This window comes from Anas platyrhynchos, chromosome 22 (genome assembly GCF_047663525.1).
Source record: "Anas platyrhynchos isolate ZD024472 breed Pekin duck chromosome 22, IASCAAS_PekinDuck_T2T, whole genome shotgun sequence".
NCBI lineage: Eukaryota > Metazoa > Chordata > Aves > Anseriformes > Anatidae > Anas > Anas platyrhynchos.
In genome coordinates this window covers 233,652-251,732 of record NC_092608.1, presented here as the reverse complement: position 1 = coordinate 251,732, position 18,081 = coordinate 233,652, and the positions used below count along the sequence as shown (strand labels likewise).

General features: G+C 38.5%; 2 protein-coding genes across 23 annotated transcripts in view; one reads left to right on the top strand and one right to left on the bottom strand.

Annotated features, from left to right (window-relative positions):
• The window catches only part of GABRD (gamma-aminobutyric acid type A receptor subunit delta), a 94,899-nt gene that overhangs the window by 47,677 nt on the left and 29,141 nt on the right, over positions 1 to 18,081 (bottom strand). The window lies entirely within an intron of this gene.
• The window catches only part of CFAP74 (cilia and flagella associated protein 74), an 84,654-nt gene that overhangs the window by 58,511 nt on the left and 8,062 nt on the right, over positions 1 to 18,081 (top strand). For 14 of the 19 annotated variants that reach the window (XM_027443279.3, XM_021266598.4, XM_013091703.5 and 11 more), the window contains 17 exons: positions 2,071 to 2,158; positions 2,758 to 2,931; positions 4,266 to 4,399; positions 5,009 to 5,285; positions 5,780 to 5,887; positions 6,551 to 6,702; positions 7,993 to 8,127; positions 8,564 to 8,673; positions 9,049 to 9,104; positions 9,461 to 9,580; positions 9,909 to 10,061; positions 10,917 to 11,046; positions 11,462 to 11,616; positions 12,656 to 12,794; positions 14,060 to 14,187; positions 14,714 to 14,848; positions 15,976 to 16,543. In XM_027443279.3, coding sequence (XP_027299080.1) covers positions 2,071 to 2,158; positions 2,758 to 2,931; positions 4,266 to 4,399; positions 5,009 to 5,285; positions 5,780 to 5,887; positions 6,551 to 6,702; positions 7,993 to 8,127; positions 8,564 to 8,673; positions 9,049 to 9,104; positions 9,461 to 9,580; positions 9,909 to 10,061; positions 10,917 to 11,046; positions 11,462 to 11,616; positions 12,656 to 12,794; positions 14,060 to 14,187; positions 14,714 to 14,848; positions 15,976 to 16,089 — 2,308 coding nt within the window. In that variant the 3' untranslated portion in view covers positions 16,090 to 16,543. Of the gene's footprint in view, positions 1 to 2,070; positions 2,159 to 2,757; positions 2,932 to 4,265; positions 4,400 to 5,008; positions 5,286 to 5,779; positions 5,888 to 6,550; positions 6,703 to 7,992; positions 8,128 to 8,563; positions 8,674 to 9,048; positions 9,105 to 9,460; positions 9,581 to 9,908; positions 10,062 to 10,916; positions 11,047 to 11,461; positions 12,307 to 12,655; positions 12,795 to 14,059; positions 14,188 to 14,713; positions 14,849 to 15,975; positions 16,544 to 18,081 lie in introns of those variants that run through there. The other 5 variants (XM_072026935.1, XM_013091705.5, XM_013091709.5 and 2 more) reach the window with 5 other exon arrangements.

Here is an 18,081-nt window from a genome sequence, read left to right as displayed (position 1 = left end):
TCAGATTACAACAGTAACCATTACGGCGACATTCTTCTGTTCCTACGCTTCAGAAGCTGTAAAGCACAGCTATACTTACTGAGTGGATAGAAGCATAGCTTAGATTTAGAATATTAATCTGCCTTTTGAAAAACGAGGAAGTTTCAGAAGGGAGATTTGATGAGATTAAGGCCACAAAGTAAGTATCTGACTGTTTCACTATATAGATCATTTTAAAAGGCCTAACACACCAGAAAGTATGCGTATGGCAGAGAAAGATGAGCTTGCTCCAAGCTGATGTAAAGTACTGAGCTAGTGACACATTTCTGCAAATGCCTCCTCATTGACTTAAGCTCCGTTTTCTCAGAAGAAAGAGCAATTGTATTAAAAGCAACACAAAAGTAAGAAGTACTTATTCAGCAAGCCCAAGAGAACAGACAGATGACTGAAGGCCCAGGAAGCTCTCCCAAGTATTCTGTGCATGCTGAAATGCTTGGTCAGATGTTACAATACTACTAATATAACTATCTGGGTGCTTGAAGCAAAGACATATTTTCTGCTTATTTGAAGGCAAGTTCTCTAATCTGCTGACTTTCAGCATTCCCAAATACTGCATCTTTTACTTTTCTGTATTTGGAAGTAGTCCTGCAGATGCTGACAGTCTAAATCTGATTGGTCTCTTATTCTTTTCTTTAATTGCTTTAAAGCATGAAGATGCCATTTTCAGTGAGCTATCTGAAGGATTTCAGTACCTCTTCCCTAAGGCATAGCAGCTAATTTAGAACCCATTGCTGCGTATGTACGGTTACAATTATATTTTTCCCTCTGGAATATTTCATTACACATGAATTTCTTCTGCTATTCTGATGTCCTGTGACAAAAGGAAGCTGATACTTTATTCCTACTTTATATTTAATTCCGTTTTTTATTTTCACACAAGTTAGCAATCCATTTGAAGATTACCTTCTAAAGTCACATTTCAGACTTGCAAAACAAAAGCCAGCAAGATCTCAGATCAGCATGATGATTGTGAGTGGGTGGTGCTATTTATTCCTTAACATTTCTTTAATAATATATTAAAAAACCTGCACACAATTCCAATAGTAGTAGTAGGAATATTATCTCTGTGGAGACCTAAAAACAGGAAGCAATTCACTCTGATTCTGTAAGACACCAGAAATAGACCAGCAGAGCTAAAAATGCTGGAGCTTTTGTAGTGTCCTGGCTTGAAGCTCTGAAATTGAGCTTATGATAGCAAGATGCTTCAGCAAAAGAGAACTCGCATATTTCTTATAAATGACTAATCTGGTATATAATCAGACACTATTAGTCTCCAAGTTTGTTTCACTTTATTTATGTCGCGGTGCTTTGTGATCCAACCGGTACTGCCTCAATTGGCTGGTAATTAACCAACATTAGTGTCAGAAGGAAACAATTGCCTAGGTCAGGTTGGTTATGTGCTGTGACTGCAGCAAAGATGCAGAAGGCTAATGCTCTGCTTGTGAAGTAAGCTTTAATTTTTTCAGAATTTTAAATGACTGTTTGGATTATGTTTTTAGAAGAGCATAAATGGGTGCAGTCTTTTGTGACTTGCAGTGACTCCCTTAAAATCCCGTGCTTCCAAAATTCCATCTTTTAAAAAAATTACACGATTGATATATAACTTCATCGCTAGATACCCTTGTAATCCATGCACACCTGCTCAGAGCAGATTGTCTGGATGTATGCCATTCTATACGAAATCTGTGACAAGTCCATAATATTTCTGATATGACTGTGTTTCTTTTCTTTTTTTGGGGGGAAGACAGAAGATAGAACTTCATAGGTCACTTTAAGGTCTCGATCGGAATTTTCTTTTACCATTTTCCCTAATACTTGTTTGTGTAGGGCATACAAACTTTTAGCTAGTCTTGACATTATTGAAGCATCAGAGTTGGTACTTAACCAAAAGAAGAAAACTTGTAGACCTTAAGTAACAGAGTTTTTTTTTTTCAGTTGGTTCAGAAATGCACCTATCAAGAGTTTATTATTCCCCTTAGCTAGAAAATAGCCAAAATACTTCTGAGATGTTTTTTTGTTTGTTTACTTCAGGCACTCTCTTCCTCGAGATGCAGGGAGCTATTTTAATGAAGAGACGAGTGTTCTGGAAGTTCCAGTGACAATTCTGATTGCAGATAAGGTTAGGAATTTCATTTCTTATGCCGGTTATTCAACTGACAATAGATGTAAATCTGTTATTGTAGTTAATGTTCACTTAATGATACCTAATCTTACTTTACTAATTGAAGTCCTATGATGATAGTAAAAGGTGCTTGCAATGATAATACAGATCTGATGATATTTTTTTCTTGTCAGCATGTTTAGAATACAGAAAGCTTGATTTTTTCTAGCTAGCAGTCATTTATTCCCTAGTACCTTCTTCTGTAACAGAGAGGTCTCAGATACCACAGCACAATTTCTTTATTCCTTTCTGTACTGCAGATGTAGCATATTCTTTGAGTTTGTTTCCTGGAGATGCAGGTGTGATTCCATCCTAACATACGGAATTTCAGTATGAACCACTACCGCATGGTGGTTGTTTTTGTTCGTTTGTTTTTGCAAATTGATTATTTTTGAAGAACAATGAGGCTGAAGTTCAAGATAGATATGTTACATTTGTAACTGTCAAGGAATATAGTAGAACAGCTTTTTTGTAGTACCTTTTTCAATGATGTTTCAATTAAATCCTGTTCTCGCAATGCTACAGATATTTATTCATTGCTCTTCCATTTGTCTCAGACTAAACAAGTCAATTTTACTGTCCATGCAATTGTTACTACTTCTGAATTGGAAATCAGTCCAGCAGAAATCGATTTTGGATACTGCACAATCTATGAAGCTGTGCAGACAAATGTCACACTAACAAACAAGTCCATCTTGCCACAGGAGTTTGGATTTGTGGGACTTCCAGAGGTAGGCGGTTATCCCAAACACACCTCTTCTTGTATTAAAATATAGTTAATTATTATGAAATGTTTCAATGAAAGTGTAAATAAATCAAGACTGGTTCTGATAAACTAGTGGAAATATTTCTGCTAGCGGTGCAGGGGAAACATGCAGATAAGTTCTGTTACTGATATATGGAAATTTCACTTTGATATACCATAAACATTTTCCAAGCAGTATAAATTTCTTCAACAAGACTTTACTGGCCTTACTTACATAAGATTAATAATTTTATCCTGTTAGAATGCCCTTTTCTTCCACCAAGAAATTTACTAACAGAGTATCTGGTGTCTTTTTTGCGCAGTTTATGTCCAAATGTTTAAACTCTTTGCCCTCAAAGCAGAATGGCTGTGTCCAAACTGCTTATTAGGAATCATCCCCTGAACCATGCTTAAGCATTTCCCAAGTGACTGTAAGTTGATGAGAAAGCTAAATTAACCACAGAAGCTGGTAGTTTCCTGAGGGCTTGGTCTACTGGATTACCATTATTATTATTACCATTATTATTATTATCATTATTATTATTAGAAAAAAAATAAGAGTTGTTCAAGCTTCATAATGGAATGATGACCACAGTACAAAATAGTTCGGTATGCTGGAATTAGAGCTAGAAGGAGCCTGACATTTAATTATGCATTCTCCCTTACTCTGCTATTTTAGGGATTAAAATCAAGTAGTTAAGTGAATGAAGTTAGAATCTTTGAAAAGCTTTAAAAAGTAAAGCATTAAAGCTTTATTTTGAAGGATGTGTTTTCATGATTAAACTGTAATGGTAAGACATTCCTGAATCATTACCAACTAATATAAACACAGAACAATGTACATTTGTAGATATTATACTGGTACTTGTCACCATGATATCTGCACATCATACAAGCATCAGCTCTTCAAAGATACAGGGGAGCAGTTGAGATCTTTATCATATTTCGTTCAGTTCTCTATGAATAGTAAGTAAACACCATTTGAGAAAGGTGATTACCATAGACAGTAGGAAGCCGGCGAAGAGGTTCTAGTGAAGTATGAGTTAATAAATTTAAATTTCAGCCTTTCAGTTTACTCTAAGATTAGAAATTGGCAAATAATAGTCACTAACTCCCATGAAAGCTTCTCACTAGTAGAGTGCTGTTTTCCTGACATTTGTACATTTAATAACAAAGTTTTCTTATCTTGACAATATTTTCTTGTTAGTCTTATTTTATTAGTACGTTTAATTTAATCAAATTAATTCAATTTAATAATATAATGTTATTTGATAATTTATTATTCTAATAACAGTAATTTCATATTTTGCCATTTTGAAGTTTGTTGAAATTCAACCAAATGACGGCTTCGGTGTTCTTCTTCCCCTTGAAAGCCTGACACTGGACATAATCTTTAAAGCCAACAAGGCAAAAGAGTATGGCTTTGAGCTGACCTGCAAGTCAGAGAGTAATAGGTATGTGAAGAAACTGGTCGAGTAATAGGTAATGTAGAAGTCTAAATCACGCTTAATTTCTACTGTTAAGATAAGTCTGTCCAGAAGTGAAATCTTTGCCTGCTAAGAAAAGGTAAGGCTAAGATAAAGCTATGAGGTAGGTGCAAATTCTTCAGTTGGTAAGAGTTGCTCATTTTAATGTTATTTTTTTCTGTTAATTTTATCCTTCATTTGTCTTCTGCTAGCTTTCCCCAAGCTTTCTAAACCTGCAATGTTCTGCTTGCTTTTTTTCAGCAGAACTCCCAAAGAATTTTGTTTGAAATTACTTGTGTGTATGTGTGAGAGAGACGGAAAATGCTTCATACATAAAGCTCATGCTACTAAAATAATGATGACAAAAACTTAATGATTTGACCGGGTGTATTTCTAGAAGTTCATAGAGGAAGAATTCAAGTAAGGACTAGCCAATTGTGTATTAAAAATAGTATTATTGTTCATCTTTCGGCAAAATTCCCATTGCAGGCTTGAGAAATTCAGCTTAAATAGGGACTACAGGATCAGTTCCCTGTTTTCCGGGCTGATGAAGAGACTATTTTATGCTGAGACAATTTATCATGTGTTTATTTTTAGACGATTCAAGCTGTCATGCAGAGCAGTTGGAGTCCACCCACCTCTTGAATTGTCTCATTCCTTAGTTCAGTTTGCTGCAACAGCTCTAAATGATGTGTCTACAGCAACACTGTATGTGATGAATTCCCATGTGAGTGTCAACCACTTTACTCATGCTGTCCCAAGAATTGACAGTGGGGAAATTGCCCATGTTGGACCCACTTCATTTGAATTCCATGTGCCAGAAGACTGTCCTGTGACAGTCACGCCTTCTGTTGGAACTGTATTGCCTGGGAAGGTAAATTCACTTTAAATGTCAAGTGTTCAAACAAGTCTTTTGATCATTCACATCTCTACAAATTCTGTCACTTGTATATGAAGCTGAAAACAGAAATTATTATTAGCATAGCTGGAAGACTTTGTATTGCTTGAAATAATTTTAAATTAGACTTGAGTGGTTAACCATCAAATGTAGTTAATGATCGATGCGAGCTGTCACTCTGAATGTTCTTTCCCCAGTATTATCATGATTTATTTGAAGAAATTTCAGATATCAAAAAATACTGGTCATGTAAAACAAGCCCACTCTAATGTAGTGGACTTGCAAAAAAAAAAAAAAAAAAAAAAAAAAAAAAAGCTGTAAGTGAACTTTGTCTTTAGGTTCATTTAACTGGGGAAAAAAATACTAGTTTTTGCTGTCACATATATGCTCCTATTGAGCTTTGTAGGTATAATACATGTATGAGGGATGAATTCTGCCTATCATTCTTGTGCATGCTTTCACACTCCCAGAAAAGCTTGATTCAAGTGTCCTTCAGACCAACATTGTCAGATCAGCTAATCAGAGAAGAGGCAGCTCAGAGGCTTGGCAGAGCAGCTGCAACAGGGGCAGAAATACAAGTAAGGAATGCTAAGAACTAGCACGTGCTCTTGGTCTATTACTTCCAGATATTTCTCTAGATGTATTTTTATCATTACACTATTTGCATATTAAATGAAGCCCAAACTTATCATTAATGTAAGACCTGTCTATACAAGAGTGTGCATGTGCTACTGCTCTTACTGCTTGGTGAACAGACCACACGTCAATTTTATTTCATTATAACATTTTCAAAAGCATTTGTAGAGGATTTTTTTTTGAAAATGTTAAGTGCAAGTATTCCTCTAAAAAGAAAAAAAAATTTACTCCACTTCTTACAGATTGACTGCATACATGGACTTCATATGTAATGCTGTGGGTCAGTTAACTTATGTGAGCGCCTATGGTTTTATTTGTGTGGTTAAATAGGTAAAATTCCAGTGAGCTGTACAGTATTTTTACTTTTCTGCTCCAATAGGGGAACTCTTTTTCAAGATGGGGTAAAATAGGTCCATTTTAATGTAACATTATAGAGCTGTTTGTGATAACTACTGTGTCTATGGCTTGTTACTATTATCCATACACTGTACCGTGTTGCCTCTTCGGTTCTGTATCCTTGGGCCATGGACTGAGTATTTGTAAACAGATGTCAATTGCATTATCTGTGATCAGTCTCAGTGTATAATTTTAGTGTATATTTGCAGAAAAAGAAAGATGAAAAGAGAGAGGGAAAGAAATTAAACGTTCCCATTACCAGACAGCATTCTTCTAGACAGTTTCTAAGGGACGGAAGCAGCAAATACCTGAGTTCTTCAAGTAGTTCTGAGCAACCAGAATCCAAAGAGATAAAGCCTGAGTAAGTCAGCAAAAGCATCTTCTACTAATTAGACAACATTCTTTTTATGAATGCTTAATAAATCTACTAAAACCTATAGGTAGACAAGAAACCAAAATGTAGTGAAGAAATAACTTCAGCTATATTGCAAAGGCTGTTTCCAAAATTAGTACTGCTTATAAGCCATGCAGCTGTAACCTCTCATGTAAGGCAACGAATCCCTTTATATGCATCAGAGAAACTGAAGACTTCAAAGAATATATCAGAAAGCACGAGCATGGCTGCACTGGTAAATTTGGCTGAACCAACAAGAGTATTATTTTAAGGAGCAACTAGAGAGCTGAACTTCATTACCAAAAGAAACTACGACACAATATACCTTTTCTGAATAAGTGGAACAGAGCTGAATAAATTCAGCCCAGATGGAAACTATCTGATGGTCTGTATCCGTGGGTATGGGTTAGTTAGTTTTTTGAGAGCTTAAATAGTCCATCATACTAGTTGTGGCCTTCTTCAATCTTAGAAATCTTACGATGCCACAATATGTATGTTTTTGAATAGTCATTTTTTAATATGTGTCTCTCACTGAGAATTGACATTGACGCGTGCTTGCTAGCAATTTGGATACTTGGATACAAAATCTGCTATTTGAGGTCCCTTGTTTAGCATATAATTCAACTTTTTAGAACCACATTTCTGCTCGCCAAATCCTGAGGAATTTATAAGTAAATGTTTGGAAGTAAATATGTGCTTAGACACGTTGTGCTGCACCAGGTGTTAGATTTCTCACTAAAATTCCAGGTCCATTGTGAACCATTGATTAGAATTTTTATATACTTTCAGTACAGGTCATAAAAATACAATTTATATTTGAAAGCTTCCATTTTAAAGTATTGGTAGGCTTGCTGCGTTAGAGAAATGTGATGCATGTGTGCATGTAATTGAAACGATGTGCAAGTACTGAAAGGCACTGCAGTACTTACATATTCAACATAAGGGAATTGTATTGAGGATTTTGGAGCCTTTAGTAGGGCATCTATAATGTGGGTTGATAATTTTATTTTTGACCAGAAAACCAAACCATGTAGTAGGGTGAATCCATTGCTGTGCATCAAGACAGTCATTTTGTATCACTGCTCTGTTGCATTTTGAATGTACGACAAAGTAAACACAAATAGCTCAGTATATAAGTTTTGATTTTTTTTATACTTGCTAAGCATAAACTCATACTCGCTATGTAAAGCATGAAGTATAAAACTTACATGTATACTCACTTGCAAAGATGATTTATATTATTCCTGCATTTTCTAGTTCGGAAAGTTATATGGAAGCCCAGGCTTTCCTGATGAGGAATTTCAGAGGGAGGTTTGAAAAATACATCATACCGTGCTTTGTTGCAAGTGGAGATATTGACGAAAAGAAAGACTCAGAAAGTCTCACCTGCAGGTATTCTAAACACAAATGACTTGAAACAATATTTGGAACAATGCACAGTATTTGCAATTTATGATACTTCAGAAATTTCATAGGGAAGTGGTAGCGATGTTAATTTATTCATCTGAGGAGAAAAATTGTTTTCTTATCTTAATTACTTCAGTAGTCAGTGGTAGAAAGGCGTGCTTACACCCCACTAGTAGGATAAGAATCTAAGACGTGATTATCAAAGCAGCTTGGAAAACAATTGTATGAAAAATGTAATAGCTAGATGTAGTCCATCTTTCTGCGTAGGCAATACACAAAAAAAGCAGCCACTAAGAATTGTTTTCTTTTGTAATAGCATTTTAATGAAACCCTGTCATGTGAACAGAATAGGAACAGATTTCTGACAACAGCTTTTTTTCTGTGTGATCTATGAGCAAATATTCTTTTACTGTCTCCTCAGCCCCTATAACACCTTGTTTTTGGAGTTGCACTGTCCAGCTGTAGCACCATCTGTTGTGGTCACTTCAGATAATGGAAAAAACACAGTAAATTTTGGTGATGTTGCAGTAGGTATGAAATTTGAATTCAAGCTTTGAGCTTTTTCTGTCTGATCTTAATTTATTCAAGGTTGTGCATTTTATTTTTACATTCAGTGGATTTTTTAAAAGTCAGTATAGAAATTAGCCCTGTAAAAGGTATTCAGGAGGAAAATTAGGAGCCTATCTGGACAGCTGGAGCATGTAAAAAGCTGATCTAATCCTGAAACATAGAATCAGGAGCTCAATAATTGACTGTCCAAATTTGAAAAAGTTTGATGAGTTTTTACTGTATATTAGCCATAGATACAGAACAAATGTTTGGTGCAAATATGAGCAGGAGTTAAAAGAAGTGGTAGTGTAGAGTGAGCTTCATCGTGTTTTTGAATTTTGTTTTCATTCCTACCAGGCCACACAATAATTAAGCAAGTTACAATACAAAATATCTCCCCAGAAAAGCTGGAAGTATCCTTATTTGGAATATGTGAGTTAATCTGCCATTCAGTTACAGTTTAATTTGAGTCTTCATCTGTAGGAACTGTTTGACACTAAAGTAAGGAGGAGGTAGCAGATTTCAGACTTAATTATTATATTTCGGAGTGAGACAGGAGGTGACGTGAAGCTTATTTTCCTGAGGATATATAACCAATATATTCTTCTTCTCTCTTAGTTACTGATCTCTGGAAGAGCTTATGAATGGTTGATTTACAATTTTTTTGGTCTGAACAATACTTAGAATCTCTTTTTTTTGTTTATTTGTTTTGTTTTATTTTATTTCCAGTTTCTGTATTCACTTTTTTCCTTGAGTTGCACTGTTCTAGCTAGGATTCTCAGTTCTGAATCCCAGTGGTCCCTTCCTGTTGGTCAGACCAGTTAGAATACTTGAGCCAGGTGAAAATAAAGCCCTCATCATCTCTTTTTCTCCAAATGAGAATAAATTGGTGAGTAAGATACAGCAGTAATGCGGAAAAGAGAGACAAAGAGGGAAATAAGGGGCGGTGTAAGAAACACATATTAAATACTGGGATGTGTCTGTAGCAAAACTTTGGTGCCTGTGCCTAGCACCTCTCAGCATTTGCATTGCTGTCCGTGCACTGTGTCCAGGAGTTTTGCAGCAATGGCCCACGGGAGCTGGGGGAGCTGGGGCAGAGCGGGGAGTGGCCGGAGGGGAGGCTGATTTGGAGCCGGTGCTGCTTTTGTGGGCGGGTGCAGGGTGGGGTGGGGGGGGTTCATTAATCAAATGAGCTAGCGCCAGCTTCTTCTTGGCAGTTTTTTGAAGCGCTAGACATCCGGACAGCACAAAAGAACTTAACCCTAAGTATCATGGGGTGTGGGGTGATGCCATCAATTGTTTGCTCTGTGGAGGAAGTACTGGATATGGGATATGTCCTTGCCAGAGAGAAGACAACTTTCACGTTTGAGGTAAAGCCCTCTATGCTGATCCAGAAGGCACGTCAGCAGTTGTAGGTTGGAAGAGGAGTTCTGTAGTTTCCAGTCTGGCAGAACGTGAGGCTGAATAGCAAGCTGTAGACAAAAGAACAGCTTTAAAAGCAGCACGTCTGGCAGAGTAATCTGAGGCTGAGACAGTTTGGGGCTAAAGGTAACAGTGCTGTGCAGGGAGGATCTTGTTTGCTAGAACTGTGCTGCCTGCAGGATTCTGCCTGTGCAAATAACAGGGATGCAGAACCTTCTATACAAGAAGAGAAAGGGTCTGTGTGATCTCTCTCATAGATCTAGCTGATATGTAGACATCTGTGAAGCCAGAAACAGCTTTGCTTTCAGTAGTGTTAGAAATATTTGCCCTCTTTCTTTATTCTGTCCATTACTCCCCTCACAGTTGAGGTTGCTCTGTGTCCACAGAGACAGAGATACATTGACAGATACATTGGTGAAATGCAAAATTGTCCTACAAAGAGCACATGGAGGTCTGCCATGGTACAGTGTAGGGAACAGTTTAACTGATCACTTGTTCATATATTGCAGATTTCCACAAATTCAGAAACAGTACAAGATTTAGGCAGAAATTTTCTCCTCTAAGTACATCAATAATCAAAATACATTACTTGCTGCAAGACTTAAAAGGAGGCTGGTCCCTGTTGCTGAGGGGTAGGAGCAGATGTTGCACGTGGATGGCAGTAACGCATGCTGTGTGTGGCATCTGGGTACACAACTGTGGAGTAATGCAGCAAACTAAATTCATCCAATTTAAAAGTATGGATCCTACAGTCCTGAAAATCTTCTTAATGAAAGTGCTGTCGTGTAAATTCGTGTTATCAGATGCAGAACACTTCTACACTGACCCTGCAATATTCCATCCAACTGGATTCACTTTCTCCAACAAGGAACAAAGATCAGCAGAGACTTCCATCCTTTCTTACGTCCTCTTTGCAAAGAACAGAGATTGTTGGTAATTTTTTCCCCACTTTTTTTTTTTTTTTTAAACAAAAAAGGACTCATGAAATATCTAATAGCAGCAATACTTTGTCCTGGTAGATCTATTCAAGGTTATGCAGCCTGAGCAGATATCCACAAGTAAGGAGACACAAGTGTTTGAATCTGAATATGCCCCTACTGCCTTTTATATAATATTTATATTAAAGAGTATATTTGGGGATATCCATCTCTGTAAAAATATGCTGGAGAGTATAGGGAAAGGTTGGTGATGCCTCTTCAGCTTCATTAGAGATGAGTGTATTAAAGTAAAAAATAAATAAATCTAAATGAAATTTAGACAAAACAAAAATGAAATTAGTTTAAAAAAAAAATGAAGAAGGAAAACAGAACTGTTCTTCCGTACTCATATCATTATTTCTGTTTACCAGGAACAGAGAACTATAGTGGTTTAAGCGTGTTCAGCATCTTTCCGACACAAGGAGAAATTGCTGCTGGGAAGAGCCAGGATTTTGTTGTTACTTTCAGTCCTGATCATGAAAGCCTGTACTATTTGGACTGTCTCAAGGTTGTGCTCTTTGGCAAGGTGGGGCAATCAAGATACCTGATAATGAAATGGAAGTCTAAATATGACCTATGGTATTTTTAGCAGCATGGGTCTTAGTAGGAGTTTCACATAATTATATCCAGTGGACGGGATTTGTAGGCAGAAATATTATCTATATTAAATTGATGGGGGTAGGAAGTGACAGTTTTGGGGCTCACTGGCTTTTTTCAGGCTTTAAATTCTCAGTTCCTAATTCATACCAATTGTGACTTGGGATTCAGTCCTGTCTCCTACCCAGCTGTCCACATTGTGTACACGGGAGGTGATGGGAGCCAGCTTGCTGCTGCACTGCTGAGCACAGTTCCAACCGGGTTCTCTGCAAGCAACATTTAATTGTAGCGGAGAGTGGAAATAAGACTGCAGAGTGCAAACTGGCAGGTGCGCTGAGTACCAGGAAGCTGCTTCTGCAGTCACTCAGCGTGCGGGAGGAGGTTTCCATCTGTAGAGCAGCAGTTGAGCTTAGACAGAGCCCAAATCAGGATACACAGGCTGGCAGCATTGCAGGTAGCTTTGTGCCATGTTCCAAAAGAGATGGCCCAAAAGTTAATGAAGAGTGCCAACTAATGACTGTCAGCAGGCACTGCAAACAGTAGAAACTGGTAGTGAACAAGTAAGTACTGCTGCTCTCCTTGCAAGTTTTGTATCTCCAGGTTATCTTTGGATCTGCAGGTAAGAATGAAAACCAGAGTAAGATGAATAAAAACTGTCCTAAATTCACAAACTTGAAGCTGTCTTTGGCAACAGATAAATTTTGCCCATTTTAGTAGCTTTAGTATAGTTTGTCCAGTCTCTTTCTTTGGCGCACTGCCCAAGAATGAAAGGCTGTAGAAAAGAAAATGCCTGAGTGACACCCAAAAGACAAAGGTAAGATGCAGGATCCTTGTGTTAGTGTGGGGCACCTCTTGGCGTTAATATAGGCAGATGTAATTTTTAAGGAGCTGAAGCTGTTGTATCAGTATTGCAGTTACACTGCTACTTAAGCTGTAACCTGCATCTAAAGCGTTCTTGTCCTGTATAGAAAATAGCCCATGTAATCCAGCTAAAGGGTGCAGCAAAAGAACATCCAATGTTTGTGGAAGGTGGAATTCCACTCGATGTGCCCATCGAGTCCTTGGCTGTAATGTTACCTGTGTCATCGCAGGAAGCACTCAAGGAAGGTAATATGCTGCCACATTATTACAAAATAAAGATAACCTTTCAGTATCCAGAATGAATAAGCATTATGGTGTAGCCTATATTCGTAACACACACACACACACACACACACAAAAAGAAACCTTCCCTTAAGAAAGGCTTTTATCTGAATTCTAACGCAATGATGTCTTAATATAATCTATCTGTGTACCTTACCTTGCAAAAAGCTATTGTAATTATTACTAAGACAGAGAATTAGGGTGTATTTGCTGTCTGCTACTTCTCCTACTTGCATTAAATATTTATAAAATTATTTCCCATCTAATAAAATAGCCTGGACTCTCCTGACTGTACTGTTAAGAAGTTGACGTGCTTTCAGGGGTATGAATTTATCCTCCCTTAATTTCCTTGGACAGGATTTCTGTTCAGAGATGGTATGTAAGCACCTTCTAGCTCCTGAGCTATAAATAAACACAAGCACTTACCGTACACAAGTAGGACTATAGTACGCACAATGTATATGCCATGGGGCTAGAAAACGAACATGAATTAGAAGTGATGGTGGTGTAGTTTAACCCTGGCAGACAGCTCAGCACCATGCAGCCGCTTGCTTGCTCTCCCCCCAATGGGATGGGGAACAGAATCAGAAAGGTAAAAGTGTGAGAATTTGGGCTGACATAAGGACAGTTTAGTAGGCAGAGCCAAAGCTGCGTACGCAAGCAAAGCAAAATAAGGAATTAATTCATTATTTCCTGTCAGCAGGCTGGTGTTCAGCCACTTCCAGGAAAGCAGGGCTCATTGTGCCCAACAGCTGTTTCGGAAGTCAAATGCCATCATTCCGCAAGTGCCCCGGCTTGTCCTGCTAAGCAGGGCACCTCGTGGTGGGGACATCCCCTTGGGCAGCCTGCACCCGCTGTCCTGGCCCCCAGCTTCATCGCTGGCAGGCAGCAAAAGCAGAAAAGGCTTTGATTCTGCGTAAGCACTGCTCTGCAACAACTCAACATTAGTGTGTTATTGCCACAATTTTCATCAAAATCCAAAACACAGCATGATACGTGCTACTGTGAAGAGAATTTACTCCATCTCAGCCAAAAGCAGGACAAATAGAAAACCTGCTTTTGCTTGATTCTTCACTAACTCTGTAAGAGGGATCTCCTTATCTATGCCAACTCATGAATGTGCCACATCACTTTGTTTTGAGCCATCTTGGCATAATTTATTTCTGCTCTAAACTGATAATCCTTCAGTTTTGACGGTCTCAAAGTCTACCTGATTCATATTTGTTTAGAGCTACAAGAACCAGTGAAATCCATTCTCCTGGTACTGGAGCACATCGAGGGAGAGAATTCTCTGGTGCCAGCAAAAACAGAACTGAGAGTTGGAGCTATACGGACAGCTCAGTTTGCAACTAAGAAGGTGAAGAAAATAAGAAATTTATGTCAGATGCTGCAAAAATATTGATAGAGTACAAATGGTTACTAGTTCCTTCTGTCAAAAATTTGCTCTTTAAATTAAAAATGCAATTCTCAGGGTCTCTAACAAACTTAACATTATAAAAGATCAGCATATGAAAGCAAAAGGTGGGTTGTTTTGTTTGGTTGGTTTTGTTTGTTTGTTTGTTTTCAGGGTTTAATGAGAGGAATTAGCATTATGGTATTAAAAGTAAACAGAATTCAATTACCAGTTTCCTTCCCTGATACTGAAATACAGAAATTTGAGTACAGAACTGAATGGCAGTTCTGATCCTCTCATTTTTTATACCATATTTTATGACAACCTGTGACAGCAAACAGGATGGATGTTTGCAACTTCAAATGGCAGAAGTAGTTTGGCAAACAAGGGTCATATATAGCATCTGTGCGATGTAAACTTTAAGAAACAGTGACTGCGTGTGAAGAAGTTGAACTGGCTGTAACGAAGGTACATTATGTGTCTCTTGTAGAATGTGGAGTTCAGTTTTGATAACCTGTCACTCCTGCAGAAGAAGGGATTCAGTGTTGAATTTGTCAAGGGAACCGTTGATCGTGGTCAAGTAAAATGCATCAGCGTTTCTTGGGTGCCACCTGCTGACTTGGATGTAAGTAACAGTTGCACACTGCTTCCCAGACTGCAATAAAAAGGCTGATCTTTGAGATGTCAGGGTACCAGGCAGCTTGGGCACATTAGGATGATGGAACACTTCACCTAAGAGAGTTTAGGTTGGTATAAACACTGGTATGGGAACAAAGTCCAGGAACTATAGGTATGATTTTGAGCCTTGCTATCTTGTCTTAGACTTCAAATCATGTGTGATGGGAAGAGCAAGCATCATTCACTTGCACTTTATAGGACATAAAATAACTTTTTACAGGCCACTGCATTATATACATGTAGTGCCAAAATACTGCTGCTGTTCACTAAAAGACACGGCTTTGGTGACAGTGATGAAGTGAGCTTCTTAATATCCCCCTTTGCAAGGAAATCTGCAGTCCTACTGACAGAGAACTGTTTCCATGGATCATTCTGCCCTGGGGTCCACACTTCTGTCTGTGAGTGCCTCTTTTTTGGAATATTCCTGGAGGTCACTGAGACCTGTTTGATTTCCCACCTCATGAACCTTGCTTCTGCCTTTTTGTATTGCAGTCTTGGTGAGAGTTCGAAACATCCCTATAGGGCTGTAATTGCCCTTCCTGATTCATCTTCATGGGATGGAAATAATTCACTCTGCTGCTTTTTGTTGTCAGCAGTGTGTGGGATGGCAGAATGAGTGCTCTGATGCAAAATTACAAGGATGCTGTCATCATGTGTGGAAGGAAGGAAGGCACTAGAGTTCCTGGCATGACACATGAGGTTGACATAGTGGCTCTTGGTAACCACGGGGTGTTACACAAGATTTAACACTAGCTCATGGCTAACAGGACCCATCTCTTCCCTAACCCTCACTGCAGCACACTCGTGTCACTTGCTTTGCCCAGTTGTGGTGGTAATGTGGTGGCAGTATCGGCAGCACTCTGCAGATAGAGCACTTAGTCATTGCTGCTTTGCTTACTGCAGTGTGAGTGTTGCGTGAAAACATGAAAAAGCCAACCAAGTAGGAAGAGAGGTAACCAACAGCTTTAACAGGCACCTCTTACAACTGAAACATACACTGCTTTAGACCTTGATCAACTAACCTGCTCTGTGTGCGAAAGAAATAGGTTGGTTTTGTGTGTGCATTTTTTGTAGACCACTGGCCCTGTGATGGAGACAGCCCTCCTGACCTTAAAGGGTGACGTTAAGGAATCTTACCGAATCATCTGCATGGCGAAAGTTATATCAGCGTGTGCTCCCAGTAACTGATGGAACCAAGCTAAATGGGAAGGAAAATGGAGACTTATATTTTTGGGGAGGTCTTTGGATCTCAGTTGGAACATGAAAAGATTTTGAGATTGCTGCAGATATGTAAGGGGAGGTAGGAGAGAGAAAGGAAGGTAACTTATACATTTTCTGCCTCTTTTTTTTCTTTACAAAATTCTGTATAAACTCTGTTTCCAATAGTTTTATTTTCAGACTGACTGTGACAATAACCTTGTAGTAGAAGGAAGAATTAACATAAGGGGCCACTTGGATGCATCTGCTGTTAATCCCAGTGTTTTCCAAAGGCAAATTCACTCAGGCATATTTTTGTTGAATTTCTAAATGTGTGAGTTTCAAGCAATGTATCTTTTTCTGGCCTCATTTTCACATATGTAGAAAGTCTCTGATATTTTTTTTCCTGTTAAGACTACAATAAAGCTTTTATTTTTAAGTCTCCTCCAATTCTCTTGGGCAGTTATTTTCACAATACACTGTGCAATCATCCTCATGACACATGGTCAAGGCTACAGTGACCACACTGTGTACTGAATCACTGAATGTGCTTAGGCATTTGGTCTAGATCATGCCTATCCAGGAACTTTGAGAAAATTCAGTGAAAAACAGATGTACACTGAGAATAGATTTGTGCCAGCTGCTGGGGAAGCTAGAGTGTCCTTCCTCAAGAAGCAGTATCCAGTTCAGGGAAGAGCACAGAGCAAGTACAATATAGAGAATAATGTGTCAGTCAGACCGCAGGAAAAAGCAGTAAAGCACTTGTCCCCAGAAATGTTTTAACTATTTTTCCACTTTGTGTAGGAAACGCTTGTGTAACTGATGAAAAAGAAGAGAAAAATGGATGAGATTTCTGCAACTTGTTTCAGGCCACGTGAATGCTGAGCTGTTCAGCTGGTCCTTTGGCTGTTGATGTTTATAATGCATACAATACAGAAACAGCAGCTAGAATCAAATGTGGATTCTCCCTTTCTGATTCTGGCTCTGCTGTGTCAGGCACCAGTCAAAGACAACACAAGTAGCTTTTAACATCATCCATTTTTCCTGTACCAGGCTGAGCTCTGTGAACTACGTTTTGTCTGTGTACTCCTTAATACAATGGATCCTGATTATAGTTCCAAGCTATGGCTTGTGATGCATATTGTAGTAATATTCTGGAAACGTAAATGTTCCCAAACTATGCATAACATCTGTTAGTTATTTCTGGGAATGCTTTCAAAATGAGCACAGGGTTATTCTACATTAATGTTTTTTAAAAACACTGTGAGCAATGGGCCCACTCTAAAACCTGGGTTCTCCCACTACAGACAGCTGCAGATCTCCAATTCTTCGCCAACATCAGAATGGTTCATGATATGGCCTAACGTCAATGATTGGAAAGAAGGAAAAAAGAGGCAGTGGGAAGCCAAGACAGATTTGCTCCCAAGCACAATTTGAAGAGGGAAGTGCCACAACTGACCAAATTGATCTTCACAATACAAAATTGCAGTTACCTGAAAAGCACACCATAAGGCTACTGAAAAGTTAGGAATTATATGTGGCTGCTCCTACCTAAACAATTGTTTTATATAATGGATATGAAAATACAGGAAACGGAAAATTGACTGACACGAGTGACTATAGGAACCAATTCTGCTGCCAATTTAGACACATCAAGCTGAACTAAAAATAGCGGGTTTGTGGGTAATTCCTTGAGGACATCAGGTGAAGACAGCTGAGAGCCCTATTGCGTTACATTTGCATGGCTTCATGCCAACCTCACAACTACCAGAAGCTCAACACAGCAGCTTAAGCCTTCATGCAAGTTTTCTCTTGAAGAAACAAAAAATCCTGTTCAGTGCTGGCCAGCAACAGTCATAGTGCAGTTGGTATCAAAAGTGCCAGGAGAAACTCAATGTGATCTGATGTTCCTGTTTCCATGTTGTAAGACTCCAGGAAGGATGGAGCCCTTAATGTGAGGATAATATTGAAAATCTATCCGCA